The sequence below is a fragment of the Callospermophilus lateralis genome, chromosome 6 (assembly GCF_048772815.1).
Source record: "Callospermophilus lateralis isolate mCalLat2 chromosome 6, mCalLat2.hap1, whole genome shotgun sequence".
Lineage (NCBI taxonomy): Eukaryota > Metazoa > Chordata > Mammalia > Rodentia > Sciuridae > Callospermophilus > Callospermophilus lateralis.
Genome location: NC_135310.1, coordinates 108,505,034 through 108,529,725, shown reverse-complemented (window position 1 = coordinate 108,529,725; position 24,692 = coordinate 108,505,034). Strand labels below are relative to the sequence as shown.

Here is a 24,692-nt window from a genome sequence, read left to right as displayed (position 1 = left end):
CTGTGTGTGTGTGTGTGTGTGTGTGTGTGTGTGTGTGTGTGTTGAGGGAGAAGGAGAATGTTCTATGGTATCTCTTCTTATAAGTACCCTAATTCTATTGAAGCGGGGCCCACCTTTATGAGCTCATTTAACCTTGAACATCATTGGATCTCCTAATAAAACCTCTCTGGAGATTAAGACCTCAACATAGTCATTTTAGGAGGACACAAAATTCAGTCCATAACAAACATCTAAGGGCTTTAGTGAAGATTAAGTGATAAAATGGTGCTGAATAGCTGGCAGCATTCTGGTTGTAGCACAGTGATAACAAAGGTTGACCTCCTTTGCCCCTTAAGGCACTTGCTGTGTCTGTCACATGTCTATCCTACTTGAAGAGTCTGCTATAGGAAACTTCCATTTGGTCATTCTTGCAAACTATTCTTGCTTGATTCATAGCATTTAACAAAGACTGGAAGCAAATTGCTTTGCCCATGTCATTAGTCTTCACTTTTGTGTTGCCTTTGGCTGAAGGAATTTTCTCTGAGATGCTTTCAGAGGGTGGGAGAATTGGGGATGTTTTGCAGTATAATTACTTAAAAAAAAATAATAACTCAGTACATTGTGTCTCCCCTCCTTTGAATTTTTTCTAAGGTCCAATCTGAGATACATTTCAGTTGCAAATTCAAAGATTTGCATTTACTGTAACATTTGCCTGTGATAAGTAAAATCTATTCCTACAGCACAGACTTGGTCAGAAAAATTCAGCATATCCATTTAATAGAACTTGAAGAAGCCACTGAAAGGCAAGCTGTTGAAGAACATCTATCAACATGGGGAAACATTTACAGCCAGGCTATAATCCTAATGTATAAGGGGTAAAAATTTGCTGTCAGGATGTGGGCTCTCTGTTAACCTCACAGATTGTTTCTTTTGCTGTGAAGAAACTTTTTAGTTTGATTCCATCCCATTTACTTGATTCTTGGTTTTAATTCTTATGCTATAGGGGTCTTATTAAGGAAGTTGGGGCCTAATCCCACATGATGAAGATTAGGGCCTACTTTTTCTTCTATTAGATGCAGAGTCTCTGGTTTAATTCCTAGGACCCCTCACACATCAGATAGAGCACTAATCTTTAGGGTACATAAAGAACTCAAAAAGTTAAGCACCGAAAAAACAAATAACCCAATCAATAAATGGGCCAAGGACCTGAACAGACACTTCTCAGAAGAGGACCTACAATCAGTCAACAAATATATGAAAAAAATGCTCAACATCTCTAGCAATCAGAGAAATGCAAATCAAAACTACTCTAAGATATCATCTCACTCCAGTCAGAATGGCAGCTATTATGAAGACAAACAACAGTAAGTGTTGGAGAGGATGTGGGGGAAAAGGTACACTCATATATTGCTGGTAGGACTGCAAATTGGTACAGCCAATATGGAAAGCAGTATGGAGATTCCTTGGAAATCTGGGAATGGAACCACTATTTGACCCAGCTGTCCCTCTCCTCGGACTATACCCAAAGGACTTAAAAACAGCATACTACAGGGACACAGCCACATCAATGTTTATAGCAGCACAATTCACAATAGCTAAACTGTAGAGCCAACCTAGATGCCCTTCAATGGATGAATGGATAAAAAAATGTGGCATATATACACAATGAAATTTTACTCAGCATTAAAAGAGAATAAAATCATGGCATTTGTAGGCAAATGGATGGCATTGGATAAGATAATGCTAAGTGAAGTTAGCCAATCCCAAAAAACCAAATGCTAAATGTTTTCTCTGATATAAGGAGGCTGACTCATAGTGGGGTAGGGGTGGGGAGCATGGGAGGATTAGATGAATTCTAGATAGGAAAGAAGGGTGGGAGGGAAAAGGAGGGGGCAGGGGATTAGCGAGAGCGGTGGAATGTGATGGACATCATTATCCAAAGTAACATGTATGAAGAATCCAATTGGGTGTCAACACACTTTATATATAAACAGAGATATGAAAAATTGTGGTATATTTATGTAACAAGAATTGTATTGCAAAAGAAAAAAAACAAAAGTACATGTATAAAGACGTGAATTGGCATGAACATACTCTATATACAAAGATATGAAAAATTGTACTCTATATGTGTAATAATAATTCTAATGCATTCTGCTGTTGTGTATTTGAAAAAATAAAATCAATAATACTAAAAAAATCCTAATGTAATTAATATATTTTTTTTAAGTATGAAGGGAAAATCTGGTACATATACCAACATCTTTGGGTAGTGGGATTAAAGTTAGCATTTTCCTGCTTTGTTTTCTAAACTCTAAATCTATGGATAGTGAGTAGAGAAATTTTAAACATTATTTTTTAAAAAGCTGAGACATCTGAAGCAGTGCTTTTTGTGAAGTTCTCTATCAATTAAGACCTGTTGGGGAGACTGAGCACTGATGAGTATTCTTGAGAAGGATAGGAAAATAGGTGACCTTCCAATTCATTAATAAAACAAGCATTTACAATGATAAAAATGTCATTTATAAATGATAAAATATGTCAACAATGACATTCCTGGAGATTTTCTTCTTCTTCCTATATATTTATATATATTTTAATTTTAAAGATGTTTTAGAATTTTATAATATTCCATAATAGACCCATTTTAGTGTTGTAAACATTTTCTCCCTGCCCAATAAACGAAGAGGCTGAATTCTCAAGAAAAGTCAAATTTAAAAGCCCTGAGAACAGGGATGTACAATATTCTCTGTTTCCCTCTCAGCACGCATCCCCAGCTCAAGTGCATGTGGTGGCTAGATAAATACTGGCTGGGTGGTTAATACGGTGAGATAGACCATCTAATGGATTATCTGTGTTAATGTGGAAGGTTTTGAAATTGGTGGCATATTGAACTGCAAAATAAATATAATGAAATAAAAATTGGTGATGGTGAATTGCTTTCAGACTTCTTTCTCCCCCCTCTTTAGGAAACCTGTCAGTATTTAGGAGATAAATTGTTGGATGAGAATCAGGGAGCTTTTTTAACCACAAAGCTACCCATCAATAGTTCATTTTGTTTACAACCAGGCACTGTGGATTGCCCTCAGCATCTAGCCATGTAGGGTACATGAACTTATTAATTCATCAGGGGTTGTGTGGTCATTGGCAAAGACCTTCAAAGGATGTTATTTCCATCTGCTCAGCCACTTGATGGTCCAAAGCCAGAGCACATGGGTGGGTCTTCTCTGAAACATGCTGACCCAGAATTATGAGGCTCTGGCTTGGTCTGGAGGGAGGCTGCCCTGTGTTACAAGTAGATCAAAGACCCAAATGTTATGAAACCTTTCAAGTGAAGTTCACTGGTGGCCTCTGAGAATCAGGATAGAACAGCCCCCAGTGAGGGAACAGCAATGAAGTTCCTTATTTATATGGTACCTGATATGTTACAAAGCCTTTCACCTGCACTTTTAAAATTCTCTTAATCTTGTGATAAGGGAAGCATAACAGATCTCATGAACCTATTATTTTTATTTATTTATTGGTATGTGGTGCTGAGAATCGAATCTAGTGCCTCACACATGCTAGGCAAGTGCTCTACCACTGAGCTACAATCCCAGCCCCTCATGAACCTATTTTTAAAAAGAAGAAACCAAAACATGGATTCAGTATTTTGCCCAATGCCATTTGCTATGCTAGAGGAAGAAGCGGGATTGTGGTCCCCAGGCTTCCTAATGTTTTTTAAGTCAACTTCATTGGAGTGTAACTTACAATCAAATTACCTAGTTTTAAGCAATCAATTCCATGATTTTCAACCACATTATATAGTTGCATAACCACCAATACAACCAAGATGCAGGACAATTCTATCATGCCTAAAAGTTTCCTATGCTTTAGTGGTCAGTCAACTTCTACTTCCAGCTCCAGGACTCTTGCAACCTTGGTCTGGATTCTATCACTGTAGTTTTGCCTTTTCTAGTATTGAACAGATGGTACCACATAGCAGATGGAATCTCAATAGCATAATGCTGTTGAGATTTATCTATGTTGTTACATGAATCAATAGTTCAATGCTTTTTATTGCTGATTACTGTTCCATGGTGAGCATATATTATATGTACTGAATCATTATAGGAATTCGACTGTGACCTGTGAATATATCACAATTTATTCATCTTTACTTGGGGGTCTACTAAAATGCTGATGGATAGTTGCTTCCCATGATGCTTGCTTCTATCTAAGTTCCATGATGGTTAGGAGCACCAGGCCAACTTTGTTGCCCCATGCCAAACATGACATCTGTCACAAGAAGGCACTCAATAAAAATATTATGGTGGCACACGCCTGCAATCCCAGAGGTTCGGGAGGCTGAGGCAGGAGGATCATAAGTTCAAAGCTAGCCTCAGCAACAGCAAGGTGCTAAGCAACTCAAGTGAGACCCTGTCTCTAAATTTTAAATACAAAATAGGGCTGGGGATGTGGCTCAGTGGTTGAGTGTCCCTGAGTTCAATCCCTGGTTCCCCCCGCTCCAAAATTTATATTATGGATGAATGCACAAATGAATGAATGTTCCCATATAGCATGCAATCTGTTGACCTAGTGAATCCGGTGAGACTGGAGACTGACCTGGGAAGAGAAACACATTTACTAATTCCTCTATTTAGATGAGTTCTGAGCACTGTACTTCCTCAAGTTCAGTCTTTCATGTGAGCACAATAATTCTTACCTTATGTGATATGAGAATTGGGAGAGCCTATGTAGAAAAATTTATGCAGTCCTGCCATGTAATAGGTGCCCAGTAAGTCATCTGGTTGTTATAACAATTGCTATTATTTAAAAAAGAAATACCATTCAAGGTAAAGAACTTTGTAGGGGGTTGACAAACAGCTATTTCCAGAAATTCTACAGGAAAACCAAGGTATGACTTATTTCCTTCCATTCCTGGTTTGTAAAGCAATTCAACCCATCAATTAACCCAACAATCAGTCATCAGTGACCAACATTCTTGCTTGCATGTTTGTGCAAAATTGTCCTCCTTAGTGTGTGACATGTGGCATTATTTTAGAAAGTGGCTGCTACTGTAGTTTTCCTATTCCCATCCTTGAAAATTAGAAGGTGAAGTTACTTTTAAAATTTTGATTCAGCATGGGAATATAAACGGATCTGCTACTAATCCAAGAAGTCTCCTTTACTAGTCTATTAACTAACTGATAACCCTGAGAATTTCCAATAGTGCCTGTTTTAATCAGCTTTTTCACTGCTGTGACTAAAGTACCTAACCAGCACAATTGTAAAGGAGAAAAAGTTTATTAGAAGGCTCACAGTTTCAGGGGTCTTAGTCCATAGAAGGCCAGCTCCATTTCTCAGGGCTTGGGGTGAGGCTGACCATCATGGCAGGAAAGGGTGGTAGAGGGAAGCAGCTTACATCATGGTGACCAGGAAGCAGATAGAGTGACTCCACTCACCAGATACAAATATATACCCCATAGTCATGCCTCAATTCCCACCTCCTCCAGCCACACTTACCAATTCAGTTAATCCCATCAGGGATTAACTCGCTGATTAGGGTGAGGCTATAACCCAACAATTTCTCCCCCAAACCTTCTTGCATTGTCTCACATGTGAGCTTTTGGGGGACACCTCACATCCAAACCATAAAAATGCCCCACCCCATAGGGCCTCCAATTAACCTTCCCTTTGTTACTTTATCTCAGATTCCTTGAGAAGGCAGATAATAAATACAGTTGGCTCTGAACAGTCTTTGGCCACTGGCCACTTGCATATAAAAATCAATGGTATGCAAACCACTGCAGTTTTTGAAGGGAGATAGTATTACAAATCCCCTTGTTTTTAAGAGGACTGATCTTCCTGTTCTCAAATCACATGTGCAACTTCCCCATCATCTTGTTCCATTTAAAAGATCTCAGAAGGATTGACTTTTTCCTAGGACAAAGAAAAATCTTCAAACCAAGCCCCGATCATTCTTTCTCCAACACCACCTCTCTCTGAAGGATTTCATCAGTCAGAGGCCCCCACACCCCACAACCCCCCGGGTCATGGCACCATTCTCCGTGACTAACACCGTCTCCCTCCTTAAAACACTTTAGGATCCAAGAATCCTCAAATGACCAGGAACATCTTTATATTTAACAATTAAGGGTCTCTTTTGCAACTCATGCTTGTTTCCTTATACCCAAACTTCTGGGGCAGTAGAAAACAGACCTCTTCCTCTGGAATCACATTTCTGAGAACAGCCCCATCCAGTTGTGCCTGCCCTTCACTCAACAGTCCCCACATGTTTCCTCTTTGCTCCCAGATGCTGTGGTCCAGCTGGGCTGTCTGGACAGTGACAACCCTTCATTAGCAGAAGTTGGAGACCCTTCCAGAGCCTTGTGGTTTTCAGCTGAGTGGCTTCAATCCAAATACTTTACCAGGGTTGAATAATAAATTGGAAGATAATTAGGAACAAATGAAATAAACTGATTGTCTGATTTCTTCCCACACCATGCGAGGAGGGTGACAATGTGTTCTTTGTGTCCTATAAAGGAGAAAAAGCTGAGATCAAACTCACTGAATGCCCACATGGAGCTGGAGGGCAGTTTATCAAGCACCTAAAGCAGTGCCCAGGTGAATAAATCCTCCCTGGGTCTCCAACCCTGCCTGCTGGGAATGGTGTTTGCATAGCTCTAAATAGTTACCTACAGGGGTCTCAAAATTTCCACACAGGAATAACCCCCAAGCTTATTAAAATTGTGGGTTCTAAAAGGGAGAAGGGAGGCTGTTCCTAGGGTCACTCTGAAGCGGATATCTGTGTTGACAGTCTCTCTGAATCTTCATATCTGGTATGTTTCCAGTAGGAAACTAGAGGCTGTTATGATCTTTTGATTTTCTTATAAAAGGGAACCAGAGGAAAGCTATCCAATAACCATAAACACAAATTCCACAGAGCTCTGTCCATCAAAGTATGTTCCACAGACTATCTGTACCAGCATCACAGTGGGTGCTTATTAAAAAGGCGGATTCCTGGGTCTCAGCCTCTGACTTGAATCAGAATTTCCAAATTCCACACTCAGGAATCTGTACTTTAACAAGTTTTTCAAGGAATTTTGAAGGACTCTGTATCTTGGAATCTATTTCCCTAGAGGCTAAATCTTCTTAGTAAGCTGTTAGAGATGGAATCCTGCAGCTGGGACCCTGCATCGCTGTGGCTTGATTGTGGAAGCTTCAGCCCTGGTCTGCCAGGGGCCAGATTTAGGTAGAGAAAGCTGCTTTTCAGTGGTATCTTAGGAGCATTTGGCTTAGATTTGTGTGACCCTGGGCAAGTTTCTTAAACTTTCTGAGCCTTGGTTTCTTAGTCTGAAAAATGGGGACAATGTAGTTCCTACTTGATAGGATTATTGTGAGGACTACACTTTCAGTCCTTAGAACAGGGCCTGGTCCACTGTACTATGTACAGGTTGATTGCCACTGCTTCTGCTTCCATTAAAATTATGACCACTATCTCAATTTCTACCATCTAGGGGGTTAACTTTCGAAAGCCCAGGACTATGACTGTTTTCCAGGTTTTATAAATAAAGTTCTACTGGAATACAATCATACTTACATCTACCCATATTGTGTAGGGCTGCTTTCTGGGGACAACAGGAGAGTTAAATAGTTACAGCAGGGATCATATAGCTTTGCAGCTTGAAATATCTGGTCTCTCTTCTTTTCCCTCTCCCTCTCCCTCCCTCTCTCCTTTTTTTTTTTCTTGTAGTATTGCAGATTGAACCCATGGCACTCTACCACTCAGGTACATCCCCAGCCCTTTTAATTTTTAATTTTGAGTCACTGTCTTGATAAATTGTTGAGGCTGGTCTCCAACTACAGTCTCCTGCCTCCACTTCCCCAGTTGTTGGGATTACGGGCGTCAGCCACCACACCTGGGGAAGTATTTTCTCTTTGACCCTTCACAGAAAAAGTTTGCTGACTCTCTCTTTACACACAGTGAAGCCCTGGTTAATATGTGGATCTCCCCGGGAGGAATTACAAGGTTGGTTGTGTTAGTAGTTAACTGCCAGCTGGCTGAGTGCCACCCACTGGACTGGCGTCTATTGCAAGAACTTGTGAGAGGAGAAACAGGGCAGAAAACATCTTCTAGAAGGGCTAGCTCCCAGAGGACTCGCCCTGGACTTCTATGAGACTGGAGGGTCTGACAAAAGCTTAGGGAGTGCTTTGTCATTTTCCACCGGTGATGGCTTTCCTCCCCGCTGCTTCACAAGCTTCTTCAGTTAGTTGTTTGTAAAATGTCCTGATGTCAAAGCAAGTCACTCCATCCAGCACCTTCAGAGAAAAATCATGTTTTGCCATTTTTTCACCCAATATAACTAATTGTTTACTATGTGCCAGACACTGGGACAGATATTAAAAATAAGCACGGACATTGCCCACAGGGTACATAATCTGCATTTGAACTGCAAAATCATAAACCCTTCAAACCACGGACTTATGACTCCAGCCTCATTCACTTAACATCCCAAACAACGAGGAAGTGCCTAGGATTGCAAATAACTGGTAACTAATTAACACCTGCAATCAAGATCATAAAAAGAAAACCACCAGGGCCAGTTGTGTCAACTGAGCTCTGATCGCTGGCGGTCTCCCTGGAAGGAATGTACTATGTTCTTCTTGCCTGTCTTCCATCAGGAGGCAAGTGTGTGGATACAATGAGCTGTAGTTTATGGAGTGCTTCCTATGTTGCTCGTACCTGTGGTTTACATATGCAATCTCAACAAATTCTGTATCAGCTCCATGAAGCAAGAACCACTACCCATCTTAAACATAGAAAGCAAATGTTCAAAATCACCCTGGAGATAGTCAATGACGGAGGTAGGATTTCGATTCCTGTCCATCTGACACCAACATTATCTTTAATCCTTAATAGCACAGTGTTCACATATTTTTATGAAGGAAGGGAAAGATCTGGCTGGAAGCCAGGGAAGGTAGAGAGACTTGAACAGCCCCTCTATGGCCCATTTGAAATCCAGATACCTAAGATTTAACAGAGTGCCTTTTCAAGCAACAGCATTGCCCTATTCCATTCCATTCCATTCCACTCCATTTCTTCTTTCTTCCTTCCTTCCTTCCTTCCTTCCTTTCTTTTTTCTTTCCTTCTTTCTTCCTTCCCTCCCTCCCTCCCTCCCTCCCTCCCTCCCTCCCTCCCTCCCTCCTTTCTTTCTTTCTTTCTTTCTTTCTTTCTTTCTTTCTTTCTTTCTTTCATACTGGGGATTGAATTCAGGGGTGCCCTAGCACTGAGCTACATCCTCAGCTCTTTTTATTGTGTCAATCTTGAGACAGGATCTTGCTAAGTTGCCTAGGCTGGCCTCAAACTTAGAATCCTCTTGCCTCAGTCTCTGGAGGAATGGGAGTACCTACCTGGCTACCTTAGCTTTAGAAAACAAACTTCTACTTCCTGGCCTCCAAAATTAGCAAATATTCACTTTCATCATAATTGCTTCAGAATTTGAAAAAAAAATAATGTATTTAAGAGATAAAAGTCAGCTATGTTTTTTGCTCCCTGATACTTAGAGCCAATTATTCTTGTTAAGTTGATGTTCATCCTGTCCCTCCTTACCCATTTTTAAAATCTTATGGATTCATTTGCTGACTTAAGCTATTTTAGCTGTTGAGCAAGTTCTGGTTCTTTTGGAAAGCGTGTCTAATTCCAGCAATTAGAAATGGTAGGGGATGGCATTCTATTCCCTTTTACACAGATGGTTTTGATAAAATAAAAGTTGGGCATTTTCTGCCCATCGGAAACTGATCCCTAGCTGACAGCCTCCTGTTTTATGTCTCTGCCTCCTGGAATGTTCTTGTGACAGGAAATGTTCTTCTATTGGGCAGGAGCTCTGAGATGGAGAGATGCAGGCTCTAGACCTAGAAGATTGCTCTAATATCAAAGATTCTTACACCTTGTGAATGCAACAACAGGAGAACCTGGATATCCAGGAATTACTGTGCTGGAGGAGATGGAGTCCACTGTGCACCTCTTCCCAACACTTCATTCAGTGACTTAGTGTTTTAGCTTGAACTCGACCATGATGAGAATATTTACACCATGGAAATCAACAACTACTACAATTGAAGGCTAGTTTCTTAGAGAGCTGATTGTTAAATATTTACCTGTGACTAACTGAATATATTCTGTAGTTTATTTTCTATTCTAGCATAAACACAAAAAAAGTACTATAAGGAAGATATTGTGGGAACTTTTCATTGTATTTAACTAGAAGTGGAACTTGTAGCCTATGTTTTATGTGCTTCAACTTCATTAGGTAGCATCAAATGCCCACCTGTATCCTACCTGCAGTGCTGAGATCTCCTATTTCCTCCTATTCTTGGTGACACTTAGTATTGTCAGCCTTCTCAATTTATGCTAGTCTGAGGTTGGGTTTGCATTTCATTGTTATTTGAATTTACATTTTTCTGATTACTTGTGAGGTTGAAAATCATTTTTTATTTTATTGAGTTTTCTTCTTTGTGAATTTCCTATTCATATTTTTCCCATTTTTCTCTTAGATCATATGCCTCTTTTTCCCCCTTGTTGACTCGTAGAAAATCCTTAAATTTCATGGATATTTATGAATTATTCTGTAATTAGTTTAGAATATGTCTAGAATTAGTCTAGAATTATGTGTCATGAATATCCAATTATATGCAATATAAATATCTTCTCTCATTTGTGGCTTCTCTATTAATTATGTTGTGTATTTGTCATAAAGAAGATAAAATTGTGATATAGTCAAACTTATTATTTTTCTTTTATGATTTCTAAGCCTCTTTCTTTTTAAAATAATCTTTTCTAGCCTCCAAGTTAAAGGAATATTTCCTATGTTTTCTTTTTTAAAGTTTAATCTTATATCTATGTCTTTAATTTGTCTATAGTTTATATTTGCAAATAGTGTGGGGGTAAGAATTTAATTTATTCCTCATGGAAATGCTATTTTTCCAACATTATTATTAAACAGACAAAGTTTTCCCCATTGATATTTTGGTTCCTCTCACATATGAAAACCCCATATAAACTTGCATCTCTCTTGATTCTTTCTATTGCACTCAGCGATCTTTCTTTTGTGCAATATTGCACTTTCTAATAATCTTAACTTTGTAAAAATTCTTGATATTTATGTTTTAGCAATTCCTTTCTCTTTATTCTCTCTTTTCAGATTTTTCTTATTTATTCTGGGACATTTACTATTTTATGTAAAGTTCAAAACATTTTGTCAATTTGGCAAATTCTTCTGAAAACTCTGTTAAGATTTTTACTGAAATGACATGGAATTTATAGACTAATTCCAGACCAATCCATGAATATTTCATATATGTGTACACACACACTCGCACACACAAACACACTGAGACAAAGGGAGAGAGAATATGAACAGAGAGGATTATATCATTTTATATTCAATAATTGCTTTATAGTAGTTCCATAAAATTTTAATTCATCTTTTATGCTATAATGATTTAGGTGCCTTACCTGTTGCCCATCATATATACTGAATGATTTTCATTCTACTATAAACTTTATGGTGTATAGAAATATATGCTCAACTTAGTATTATTTTTCCAAACTTTTCCCAGTCTCTAGTGCATAAACTTTTCAAGTAGACTTAGTCTCTGCTCTTGAAAGGTCAATGACATTATCTTTGTCTACCTTTTTTAAAACTACAGGATATAAGGAAGGGTTAAAGTTTCTAATATGACAATCAGGGCAAAGTCCAAAAGGTATTTATGACAAGGTGTCTTTGCTAAAATCAGCTCATTTGCAGCAATGGTCTGGGTTGGATCCACTTGTGTTCTCTCTTTTACCTTGTTTTTTGCCCACATAGCAGCTGTATCGGTAAGTACAGCTCTGCTCCTCAGAGTATTCTGAAATGCCACTCTAGTAAAAATTATCAATTTTCCCTATGTTTATTTCCTTTCAGATTAAGCATCTTCCGAAAGGAGATGGTAAGAATCAATTCAAATACACAATGTTTCTGAAATTTCTCTCTCTTTTTCAGCAAGATTAATGATTTTTTTTTTCTACTTTTAACAAGTACCAGATGCAGAATTTCATGAAGAGAAGGACATTTCAGAAATCAACTTAGGTGGGTACAATTTTCTAGATTGTTAATTTCTTGAAATAATTTAAAACCTAGTGATAAGATTGCTGAAAAGCTCTTACCTTCATAATACTTCATTGCATACTTTTTTGGGGGGATATATTTCTTGGTACTTAATTGAGATTTACAATTTTTGAAAAATGACAATATAGCAAGAAAAAGATTAGATTTTCTAGGGGGGTTTGCGAGTCTCACATAACAATTTTCTGTTTGTAAATATATCATATTGCCAGTTTTTATTGAAAAAAATAAAGGAAAATAAGAATGGGTGATTATTCTGCTTGCTAAAGACAATTATAAGGTATAAGATCAGGATTTATTTACTGGGGAAAAGACCCTGCCTTACCTATTGCTCATCATACATACTGAGCATTTGGTTGGGACTCAGAGCAGCATGTCAGTGGATTTCTGTTTAGACATCCTGCTCACAGGTACATTTACCTGTGAGCATTACATTGGAGAAACCCATGGTCTCATCCACTACTGGGAGGAGAGAAGAGCTGAGGAGCTGTCTCTTTTCCCTGTGTCCTTCTTCTGAAATGAGAGGAAAGCCTTTACATTTCAGGGTCTTCAGCCAGGAGTGATGGAAGTGGAGACATTCATGACCATAAGCACTTTAGAGTTTGCCACAGCTTTCTATCTAGTGACTTCTCAGTCCAATCTTGAAGTGGAGTAAATGTCTTCCTTTTGCAGGAAGACAGGAAGCTCCTCCCAGTGAGGCTGACTCACCCCAGATCATAGGTTACAGTAATGAGGCGCTCCTCCAGGTCTTCTGACTCATATCTCAATATCTCAGTGCTAGCTGATGACAAACACAAAAACCCAGACCTAAGAGTTAAACCTCTCTGGCTTTGTTCCATTCACAGAGAAGGCAACTGGTTGATATTTAATTGAAACAGCTTGAGAATGTCTGCATGGGCAAGGTAGAAAGAGCTTAGGAAAGTAAATGAATGAATGAATGTAAACAGTTCTGAGGAGCTACTCTAAAACAGGGCTAGGATTAGAATTAGAAGTTTCTCAATCTCATCCTTATTTATCTAGTAAAAGTTAATTATTTTACCTCTGCACCATTTTTTTTCCTGCTCACTACCTCTGAACTCTGACCCCAATGATGATGTATCCCTCCTTTTTTTAAGACCATTCCAGTGAAGCCTCTAGGACTGATTAGCTTAGCCATATGGCTAGATTCTAACCTCACAGATGGGTTGGGACAACCTCACAGAGAAAGTTGTCAGCTTTTGCTTCCTTCTCTCCAAGACCTGCAATTGATTGAACCTTTCTATTCTGCATCACAGACCGACTCCTCTAAGTCTTTCATTTCAGGAAAGGTAGCTCCTCCTCCTGGATTGCAGGCTCAGAACCTCAGTTTTCCCTAATCTTGTTTTTTTTTTTTTTTCCCCATACCTTACAATCTTCCAGCAAATGCCGCCATGCATACTTTCGGATTGGATGCCAGCTGACATATTTCCACCCTGTCATTGCCCCACCTGGTCCAAGTCCCCTCACAGCTGGCTTGCCCTTTCCCCGACCTCATGGCTGCTCCTCCTTTTCTGCTTTCATCCCATCTAGACCACTCCACACGACAGGGACAGAGCTCTCCTCTTGATAGTTTTCAGGTCATGTCTCTGGTCCGACCTTCTAAGGACTTCTCTTCCAACACACAATGACAGCCTTACAACCTTGATTCCCAAAAGCATGGTCCACAGGCCAATATCACCCGCATTGCTTAAGAGCTTCCTCAGCAAAGCGTGCTTCAGAGCCCCACCCTGGGCCAACTGAATCAGCATCTCCATTTGGATAGACCTCAGGTGATTCCAGGTGATCTGACCCTGGTTGTCTCTCTGGCCCCATTTCTTACTACTCTTCCCCTTTCTTACGTGAGCTTTGCAGGCACGATGACCATGTAACCATTCCACCATGAAAGCGTCTGTCCAGTGTGTCCTCCCCCAACTTGCAGCATTGGCACTTTAGAAACATATTAGAAATGCACACTCCCGGGCCCTGCCCAGCCTTAGCTGCTGCCTCTACCTCCAACATGCTTCCTTTACTCCCTCCATCAGGTTTCTGTTCAAATACCACATCCTCAGGGAAGTCTTTCCTGACTACCTTTGTAAAATGGCAACCATCTCTCACCTTAGAACTCTTTCTCCCTTACCCTGTTTTTTTTTTAATTATATATATATATATATTTTTTACCATTTGCTTTACTCTACATTTGTTTATTCATGTGCCTCCCCTTTCCCTCATTTAAGCATGTCATTGTCTTAATGGCTTTGTTCTATTCTCTGCAGTATCCCTTAGCATCTGGAAAAAAGACTGAGATGTAGTAGGCACTTAATCATGAACCAATTGGGTAGTGAATAGATTGAGGCTTGCTTTCCCTGAGTGTGTACTTCCACGGAAAGTGCTTCCCATCCCCCGACCCTGGCTATGCTGACCAAGCACTGGACCCAGGTCTGAGTGAGTTTGTTCACATTATTCTGGAAGAGCTCTCCTCTCAACTTATTCCCAATCTAGGCCAGGTGCCAGGAAATGCATACATTTGCTCATGTCAAGCCTAGGTAAGAGCAGGATGGACCAGCACAAAGTGCCCTTACTAAAAGGACAACTCAGAAGCTGGAGCCGACTGGCAATGAGGCAGTGGAGTCCTTGCTGTTTGTTAGTTTTTGATTATACTGTTATCATAGGAATAGATCAGGATGCATGACATTAAAACAAATCTAGGAAATGTGTGCATAAGGAAGGGACGAGGCAAACAGGCCCAGTCATTAGCAGGTGAAAGCATGTCTCCTCCTACCTAATGACTCCATGGTGTCATTTGAGAGATTGAACCCAACTTTTAAAGGACCATAGGCTTTTCCATGTGGGCCTTTGGCTACTGCTTGAGATTGTGAGTGCCTGTTGATTACTCTCTGGCTTGGCTTCCCAGCTGTAAAACAGAGGCTACCCTCAGATTAAAGTACAACCCACTGATCCTGTCTGAAGTTGTTTGCATTTTCCTGGGAATGCTGCTTGTCTCTTGAGGGTTATGATAAGAAGTGACATTCTTTTAAACCCTCAAAAAGTTTTCCCATAAGGATATTGCCCTTTAAGAATCCTATTTTCAGAAACAATTTGCGGCCAGGATTAAGCAATAGCTGCAGAGTTTATTCTGCTAAGCATCTGGCAGTGGGTGTTTGGAGATGGTTTTGAACAGATCTGTCTGCAATCCCCTGGCCTTCTTTATTCAAGGGCAAAAATTTAGGCTTCATTTTGGAGGATGCCATCATTTTGTCATGGGAGAAAGCAAAACCAGCCTTTTGACCTAGGGACAAGGCAGGAAAGTAAAACAACACAAGGGACCCTGGATGGGAAGTCAGGAGAGTCAGTGCTCATTTGGCCACCGACCACCTGGTTTGTCACTTCTTGTCTGTGGGTTCCATTTCTTCCTTTGATGAGAGGTTCAGTCACTGGTCAATGAGATTCCTTCTAATTCACCTCCAGGCTTTTTAGACAAAGTCTTTTTCCAAAATTGAAAAGAGAACATAATAATACGACGTTATATTTTCCTGGCTATTCACGTATATCAGAGGGAATTTTCAAAAAGAGTTTAACCACATAAAGATTAAAATTAAAGATTTATAATGGCAAAGATGAATTTTAATGTGGGAGGTACCTTTTAATAATGTTCATTCACATTTTTTTTTTTTAAATCCACCTCTAGCTGCAGGCTTGGACCTCTTTCAAGGGGATATCTTGCTGCAGGTGAGTACCTCCCAATGACACAATAATGTGCTCCAGGACTGCTGCACCACGGTGATAGGGGTGAACCTGAGCTCTGTGGCCAGCCCTGGGGTGGATTCTAATTGTTAATCACATCCACAAGGACTTGCACTGTAGTTGGTAGTGACAAAGAAAATAGGAAAACGAAGCAAACAGCAGAAGAGACTATAATTATTAAATGGTCTATCTATCCAATTTTCCTATAAGCCAAGAATAAGAGAAAAAGAAATGCACCAAGGTATGTATTCAGCTCTCCATTTTGGGTGATTGTAGGTCCCCTTTATTTTATTCTTAATAATTTATCTGAATTTTCCAAATTATCTCTAGGGGCTTTCTATTACTTTTATAATGAGAAGACAAATGTCATTAAATTGTTTGAATCACTTGATAGATTCTGTATGGCGTAAGAATTTAGTGAAAGAGAAGGTCAAGGTTACCTTGAGCACCAGGCTTCCCAGGTATCTTTGCTTGTGTTTTCACAGAACTCCAGGAATGCCCTCAGAGACCCAGCCTCCAGGTGGAAGTTCCCTATTCCTTACATCCTGGCTGACAATCTGGGTAATATATGTTGCTCTTCATTCGGAGCATCTGGTTTAACTTTTCTTTCTCTCCTTCCTCCTACTCAATGGCTTCAGTGTGTGTGGGGGGGGGGGGGGCGGGGGTGTCACCATCAATGTATAGGACAATGTCCCAGCACTGAGAATTCTCATGGGAAGAAAGACATGACATTATATCAAAACCAGGGCTGCTTACCCAGTTTGAGATGGAGTGTCAAAGAACAATTTTAAAATTGCAGCACACATTAAAATGTTAATAAAACCAAAAGCAACATAAATGAAAGCACACTGAGATAAAATTTGGCATCCTGATCATGAAAAAAATTGTACTTGAATAGTTTTTTTTTAGGTGATATGAGGATACTATTTTGCCAGAGAAATATGTCATATGTTTGAGAAATAAAGCGTATATTTCACTTGTTCATGGTCCTTTTTCACATTAATAATATTTTTTTCCCCTCTCTTAAGATAATGATCTGCATTTTACTCATTGTTAAAAATCATAATTAGAAATAAATAAGAGAAGCTAAGAGTGACTGACAGCTGAACATCCAGCTGAATTCATGCTTGCAAGACCCATTCTTCCTAGATAAATACCATTGTCCTAATTTGTTGGGAAATTGAGTTCTTTTCCCCAATGTTTGCCAGCATACTTGCAAATTCGTTCGATGCCAATATTTATTGGAACATGATTTGAGAAACACCAACTTTCAAAGGGATTCTTTCCCATTACAATTGTTCCTCTTATTTGTCACATCTGTACCACCTTATCAAGTGCCAGGCTCTGCATCTCCACCTGGAATTTTGTGGAGTCCTCACCATGCCTCTGTGATGTCTAAGTCAGTGCTTCTCAGAATCTCAGGTGCATTAGACCCACCTGAGAACCTTGGTAACATGCAGAGTAGGTCAAGGTGAGGCCTGATATGCTAGGTGTCTGATGGTCTCCTAAGTAATTCTGACACTGTCAGTCCCATGCAGACACTTACTTGAGTGACAGCGTCTCGTTAGCTGCCAGGGAGGGAAGAAATAATAGACAGGAAATAAGCCTGAAATAAGACAGTGGTGTGGCACTAACGTTATAGCAGTACTTCTCAAGTAGTACCCCTTGAAAATCACCTTCAATGTTAAAAACAAAACAAAACAAAAACAGTTTGCCCGCTTCCTAGCCCCTTCTCTTTATCCTCCCCAGCCCCTGGTAATCCCTCCTCTATCTTACCTCCCTGCTAAATAATTAATTCTTTTTTAAATTTCACTACTCAGTAATATTTCCTTGTATTAATATATGATGAATTATTTGTTTTCCTGTTGATTAACATTTGGTTGGTTTGTTTTTTATTTGTTCCAATTAGTTATACATTTCAGCAGAATGCATTTCGACTCATTGTACACAAATGGAACACAACTTTTCATTTCTCTGATTATACATGATGCAGAGCCACACCATTTGTGCAATCATACATATACATAGGGTAATAACATCCATCACTCCACCATCTTTCCCACTCCCATACCCCCTTCGCTCCTCTCATTCCCCTCTGCCTATCCTAAGTTCCTCCATTCTTCCCTTGCCACTGCCTCCACATTATGGATCATAATTCACATATCAGAGAAAATATTTTGGCCTTTGGGTTTTTGGGAATTGGCTTATTTCGCTTAGCATGATATTCTCCAGCTCCATCTATTTACCTGAAAATACCATAATTTCATTCTTTTTAAGGTTGAGTAATATTCCATTATGTATATATACCACAGCTGCTTTATCCATTCATCTATTGAAGGGCATCTAGGTTGGTTCTACAGTTTTGCTATTGTGAATTGAGCTTCTGTCAACATTGATGTGGCTGTGTCACTGTAGTATGCTATTTTTAAGCCGTTGGGTATAGACTAAAGAGTGGGATAGCTGGGTCAAATGGTGCTAGAAATACCGCTTTCCAGAGTGATTGCACAAATTTGCAGTCCCACCAGCAATGAGTGAGTGTACCTTTCCCCCCACATCCTTGCCAATACTTATTGTTGCTTTGCTTGTATTCTTGATAATTGTCATTATGGCTGGAGTGAGATGAAATATTAGAGTACTTTTGATTTGCATTTCTCTAATTGCTAGAGAATGTTTGACTTTTTTCATATATTTGTTGATCAATTGTATATCTTCTTCTGTGAAGTATGTGTTTAGTTCCTTAGACCATTTATTGTTTGGGCTATTTGTTTTTTCTGGTGTCGAGTTTTTTGAATTCTTTATATATGCTGTAGCTGAGGTGTGTGTGGTAAAGATTTTCTCCCATTCTGTAGGCTCTCTCTTTGTGTTTTGAGTGTTTCATTTGCTGAGAAGAAGCTTTTTAGTTTGAATCCATCCCATTTATTGATTGTTGATTTTATTTCTTGTGCTTTAAGAATCTTGGTAAGGAAGTGAGGGCCTAATCCGACATGGTGGAGATTGGGCCTATTTTTTATTGAGCACAGGGTCTCTGGTCTAATTACTAGGTCTTTGATCCACTTTGAGTTGAGTTTTGTGTAGAGTGAGAGATAGGGGTTTAATTTCACTTTGCTGCATATGGATTTTCAGTTTTCCCAGCACCATTTGTTGAACAGGCTATCCTTTATTCAACGTATTTCTTAGCATCTTTGTCTAGTATGAGATAACTGTATTTATGTGTGTGTGTATCTGAGTCTTCTATTCTGTACCATTGGTCTACATGTCTATTTTGGTGCCAATACTATGCCATTTTTGTTGCTATTGCTCTGTAGTATAGTTTAAGGTCTGATATTGTGATGCCTCCTCTTTCACTCTTCTTGCTAAGGATTGCTTTGACTATTCTGGGTCTCCTATTTTTCCAAATGAATTTCATGATTGCTTTTACTATTTCTATGAGGAATATTGTTGGGATTTTAATTGGAATTGCATTAAATCTGAAAAACACTTTTGGTAGCATGGTTATTTTGACAATATTATTTCTGTCTATCCAAGAACATGGGAGATCTTTCCATCTTCTAAGGTCTTCTTCAATTTCTTTCTTTAGTATTCAGTTTGTTTTATATTTGCAGTTATTATGAAGAAAGCTGCTCTGATTATTGTTACACAAGTCTGTGTGGATATACTTTTTTAAATTTGGGGGAAAATACTTAGGAATAGAATTGCTTAGTAATATGGTAAGTGAATGTTAAATTTTATAAGGAAATGCTAGTTTTCCAAAGTGGCTGTGCCATATTACATCCCTGCTAAGAATGCATTTAAGTGTTCTATCTGTTCCACATTCTCACTAAAATTGGTAGTGCTAATATTTTAGATTATAGCTATTTAATTATTGTGAAATGGAATCTTGTGATTTGAACTTGCACTTCCTTAATGACAACTGATATTTTACACATTCTCATATGGTATTAACTATTTGTGTATTTAATTTTATGAGGTGTCTTTTATGATTTTTTATTTTATTATCTTCATTGTTTGTAGAATAATTTTATATATTATGAAGTCCTTTATCATACATACAGTGAATATTTTCTCCTACTTTGTGGTCTGTCTTTTTAAGCAGTGTGATTTACAGGGCAAAATTTTAATTCTGATAAAGTCTGACTTATCAAATTTTAAACTTATGCTTTGTACTTTTATATTCTAAACATTGTTGCTTAACTTGAAGTCATAATCATATTTTCCAGTATTTTATAGTTTCAACTTTTTGTATATAATTAAAATTATCATGTTTTCTAATCCCTAAACATGGCATATCTATTTAGTTAGATCTATTTAATTTCTCTCATCAATGTTTTATAAATTTCAGTGTAGAGATATTATGTGTCTTTGGTTAAATTTATTTTTAGGCATTTCATTTTTTTGATGCTACTAAAATAGTATTTCAAATTTTTTATTCAAATTTTTTCTTATATAAAAATACAATGGATTTTTAATAATGACTTTGTATCTTGCTAACTTTCTAGATTTATTCATTAGTTCTTTTTATAAAAATTTGTATTTGTTCTTTTTAGATATACATGACTGTAGAATATATTTGGACATTCTATACATACATGGAGTATAACTTCCCATTCTTGTGGTTGTACATGATGTGGAGTTACACTGGTCAGTGTATTCATATATGAACATAGTAATGTATTCATTAGTTCTAATGTTTGCTGATTTTTATTAGTTCTAATTTTTGCTCCATAGATTTCTTGAAATTTTTCATGAAAACATTTTATACAGATACACACACTATCATCATCATCGTCGTCATCATTTTCTGTTGTTTTTGTTGTTGTTATTGTTGTTGTTGTTGTTGTTATTATGATGATGATGATGATGATGCTGGGGATTGATCCCAGGGCCTCATGCATGCTACGCAAGCAATCTATCATGGAGCTACATTTTGATTTAGAATTATCTTTTTGCCATGTCTTCTATTCATCTGACCCCTACCCACTTTTTCCTGACTTTGTTTAATCACAGTTTTAACATTTCATCTTAATTCTTCTGTTGTCTTATTAGCTCAAACTCTTTGTATTAGCTCAATATACATATATATAATGTACAGCTCTAGGGGTTACAGTATACATCCTCTATATATGATAGTCTCCTTAGATGGAATGTTATGCCATTTTGCATGAAATACAAGCATTTTACAATAGTATAATACCATTTATACTCATACCTTTTGTGCTATATATTTTTGTCTATATACTTTATTAGTCTGACCATTTTTGCTTCATATTGTTGTTTTTTAGAATATTTAATAGAAATTATAGTCTTTACATTTACCTTCATAGAGCAACTTCTGGTGCTCTTAATTCCCCTATACATCTCAGTTCCTATCTATATCATTTCTCTTCAGTCTGAAGAACTTTCTTTAGCATTTCTTGAAGAGCAGATGTGTTGGTGACAAATTCTCTTCTTATTTTCATCTGAAAATAGGCTTTATTTTGCAGGATATTTTATTGGAAATAGAATTTAGATTCATAGTTTCCATTTTTTAATTTCAGTATTTTAAGGTTGCAATCCATTTTGTCTTTCTTTTTTTTCCCTACATTTTATTGTAAGAAATTTAAATATGAAAAAAGCTAAAAGCATTTTACAATGAATATTTACAAACTCACCACCTAGATTACAAAATTAACATTTTGTGTTTTGCTTTATCTCTTCTGTCCATCCTATCTATCCCTCAATATCCAAGCCATTCTAATTTTGATGGATTTAAAAGTAAATTTCAAAGGCCTGGGGTATAAATCAGTGGTAGAGTGTGTGCTTAGTATACTTAAGACCCTGGGTTCAATCTCAATCACATGAATGCATAGAATACATCCATCCATCCATACATACATACATTGTAGTTTAGTGGTAGAGAGCTTGTGCAATACACCAGTCCCTAAGTTTGAGCCCCAGTACCACAAAAATAACTAAATTAAATTAATAAAATTAAAAATAAATAAATAACATAAATAAATAATTTTCACGCACTAGTACATGTTCTGTTAAATATCTCAGCCTACATATTGTTAACTCAAGCTCAATATTTTTCAATGGTTCTATTTAATGTAAAATGTACATAGGGTAAAAAAATATAGATAAATGTAGGTTTATAGTTTAATGAGTTCTTAAAGGATTATACACCTCTGAAACCTAAATTTTTTTCAAGAGATAGAACATTGTTCTCTCATGTCCTTCCCACTTACCTCACCTTACTGAGCAAAAACTGTTCTATATTTGTCCTTTTGACTCCTAGATTTTCATATTCTAGGCTTTTATATAAATGGATTCATATGTTTTGGTATCACATTACTTTGACTAACATTTTTTTTTTACTCAATAGAATGTTCTTGAGATTCCTCAGTGTTGCATGCATCAGCAACTTGTTCCTTTTTATTACTGAGTTCCATTTATTGTACGATTTAGTTTATCACAGTTCTTGTAACCATTTAGGGTTGATTTCCATGTTTTGGCTACTATGAATAAAGCTATTAAACTCCAACTCCACGAACAAAATAAAACAAAAAACAAAACAAAAGACAAGAAAAATCTACTAGAAACATTTGTTCATGTGCTTTTAAAAATATGTTTGTATCTTCAGAATAAATACCTAAGAGCAGAATTACTGGGCTTAACCATAGCTGTAAGATTAGTGTTAGCCTCTTTCAACGAGCTTGTACCATTGTACATATCCACAAACAATGTATGAGAGTTCTAATCACTCCACAACCTCACTAACATTTGCATTGACCTTCTTTTTAATTTTGGCCATTATAGTAGGCGAAAATTATAGTGGGACATGTAGCACTGTTTTATGAATTGTTTATAATAGAAAGTGGTGCTATTTTATTAATTTGTATTTCCATAATGGCTCATGATGTCTCCTTTCTTTCAGTTACTTATTGGTCATTTCTCTATCTTCCCTTGTGAAATATTTGTTCAAATGGTTTAGCTATTAAAAAAAATTAGGTTGCTTATCTATTTATTGTTGTGTTGTAGAAATATTTATGTATTTTAGATATGTCTTTTGTCCAATATATTTATATATTTGGCAAGCATTTTGCCCGTTACATTGTCTTTGGTCTCCAATGTTTTTGTTGAGAAATCAGCCGTCTCCATATTATGGTTCCCGTGTATGTAATGTGTTCATTTTTTCTCTAGATGCTCTTTATTTTTGTTTTTGTAACAGTTTCACTATAATATGCTTATGTTTATTTTCTTTGTATTTATCCTACTTGGGTTCATCAAGCTTCTTAGATCTGTAAGGTAATTTTAAAATTACCAAATATTAGTAATTTTGGGCCATTATTTTGCTCAAATAATATTCATTTTTAAGAATATTTTCTCTCTGATTCTTACCATCTGTAGTCTTTTGTTAAACTCATCAAGTAAATTTTCTATTCTGGATATAATGCTGATAGAATTTTCATTTGTTCTTTCTTATCATTTACTTTTTTGCTGAGATTCTTTGTATGTTGCTTTTTTTCTTTAATTCCTTGAACAAATATATAATAATGATTTTCTTGGGATTTGTTTCTCTATTGACTGCTATTACTGTATCTATGGATTATATTTTCCTGTTTCTTTGCAGTTCCAGTAATTTTTAATTCTATATTAAAAAGTTGTAGATATTACATTGTAGAGATGCTACATTCTATGTTAATTTTTGTTAGACAGTTAAATTACTGTATGATCATCTGGGATTTGTGGAGGATTTGTTTTGGTCTTATCCTTAGTTGAAAGCAAATCCCTAAGAGCTGAAACACTGTCTTTACTCTTAAACTATGGCCTCGCCCAGGTTGTAGTGAATTGCCCAAGAGTTTTCACAGCCTGTCTATTTTGGCTTTGCTCAAACTCCAAATTCTTTTTGTACTGTGGTGAGCATCCCTGAACTAGGTGTTCAACCTGATCAACTTTCCACTAAGCCCTCTCCCATTTATGCTGAGTTCATGAGTCAGACAGGATTAGAGGGTCACTTATATACAGATTTGGGGACCACTTTCCTTCCTCATCAACCATGACTTTATTTTTCCATACCCTATCTTCCATGATTTTCAGCCACTCAGGCTGGAACTCAGTCTCAAACTCTTCCCTGTGATATGTTGAGAAAATACAACAGCAGATATGCTTGAGTTCTCTTTTCCTTGCACTGAAAGAATTGGGAAGCATCCTCATACAAAAAGCTGTATAAGTGTGAATCTTACCCAGTGAAATTTCCTTTCATGGTTAGAAGTTTTCTCAGTTTTCTTGTTTGGTCTTTTTTCAGTGTATGCAAAGTTTTTTAATTTTTCAAAGTTTCTAACTGTTATCTGTTGCAGGTGTAGTCAGATTCCACCTCCTCTACCATTACGACAAAAAAGAAAGCAAAGCCAGTTGAAGCCTACAACACTCAAAGGATTCTTACATGAAATATAATTAACCTTCCTTTACTTGTCTTTCACTGTGTATAGTCATTAGTGCCTGAAGCTAATTCTTATATTATTTGATCCAGACTTAGGAGAACTAGTGGTTTCAAAACTAATGTGTTGTTCAAGATAAAACCATGTAAAACTTACAATGTCCACACATTCTGCTGGGAATGAGGGACACAGAAAAAGATACGCTCCTTTTTTTCAAGGATCTAACAGCATACTAAGTGGAACAGATCATCTCTGTAAAAACAGCTCATGAAAATCTGGTATGGCTCCCACATTGAGAGGAGGAGCACCCAGGGTTGGAAAGACAGAGGCTTCAACTGGCTTTGCTTTCTTTTTTTGTCCCCCTGCTCAATGTTGTTGGGATAATTTTCACAAAAATATTAGAGTTGACAAG

The 24,692-nt window shown here is 37.5% G+C and overlaps 1 protein-coding gene across 1 annotated transcript in view; it reads left to right on the top strand.

Annotated features, from left to right (window-relative positions):
- Positions 1-11,770: 11,770 nt before the first annotated feature.
- Positions 11,771-24,692, top strand: part of Mep1a (meprin A subunit alpha) — a 39,824-nt gene continuing 26,902 nt past the window's right edge. The window contains exons 1-5 of the mRNA XM_076860117.2: positions 11,771-11,839; positions 11,925-11,949; positions 12,039-12,089; positions 15,808-15,848; positions 16,349-16,424. Coding sequence (XP_076716232.2) covers positions 11,771-11,839; positions 11,925-11,949; positions 12,039-12,089; positions 15,808-15,848; positions 16,349-16,424 — 262 coding nt within the window. The remainder of the gene's footprint in view (positions 11,840-11,924; positions 11,950-12,038; positions 12,090-15,807; positions 15,849-16,348; positions 16,425-24,692) is intronic.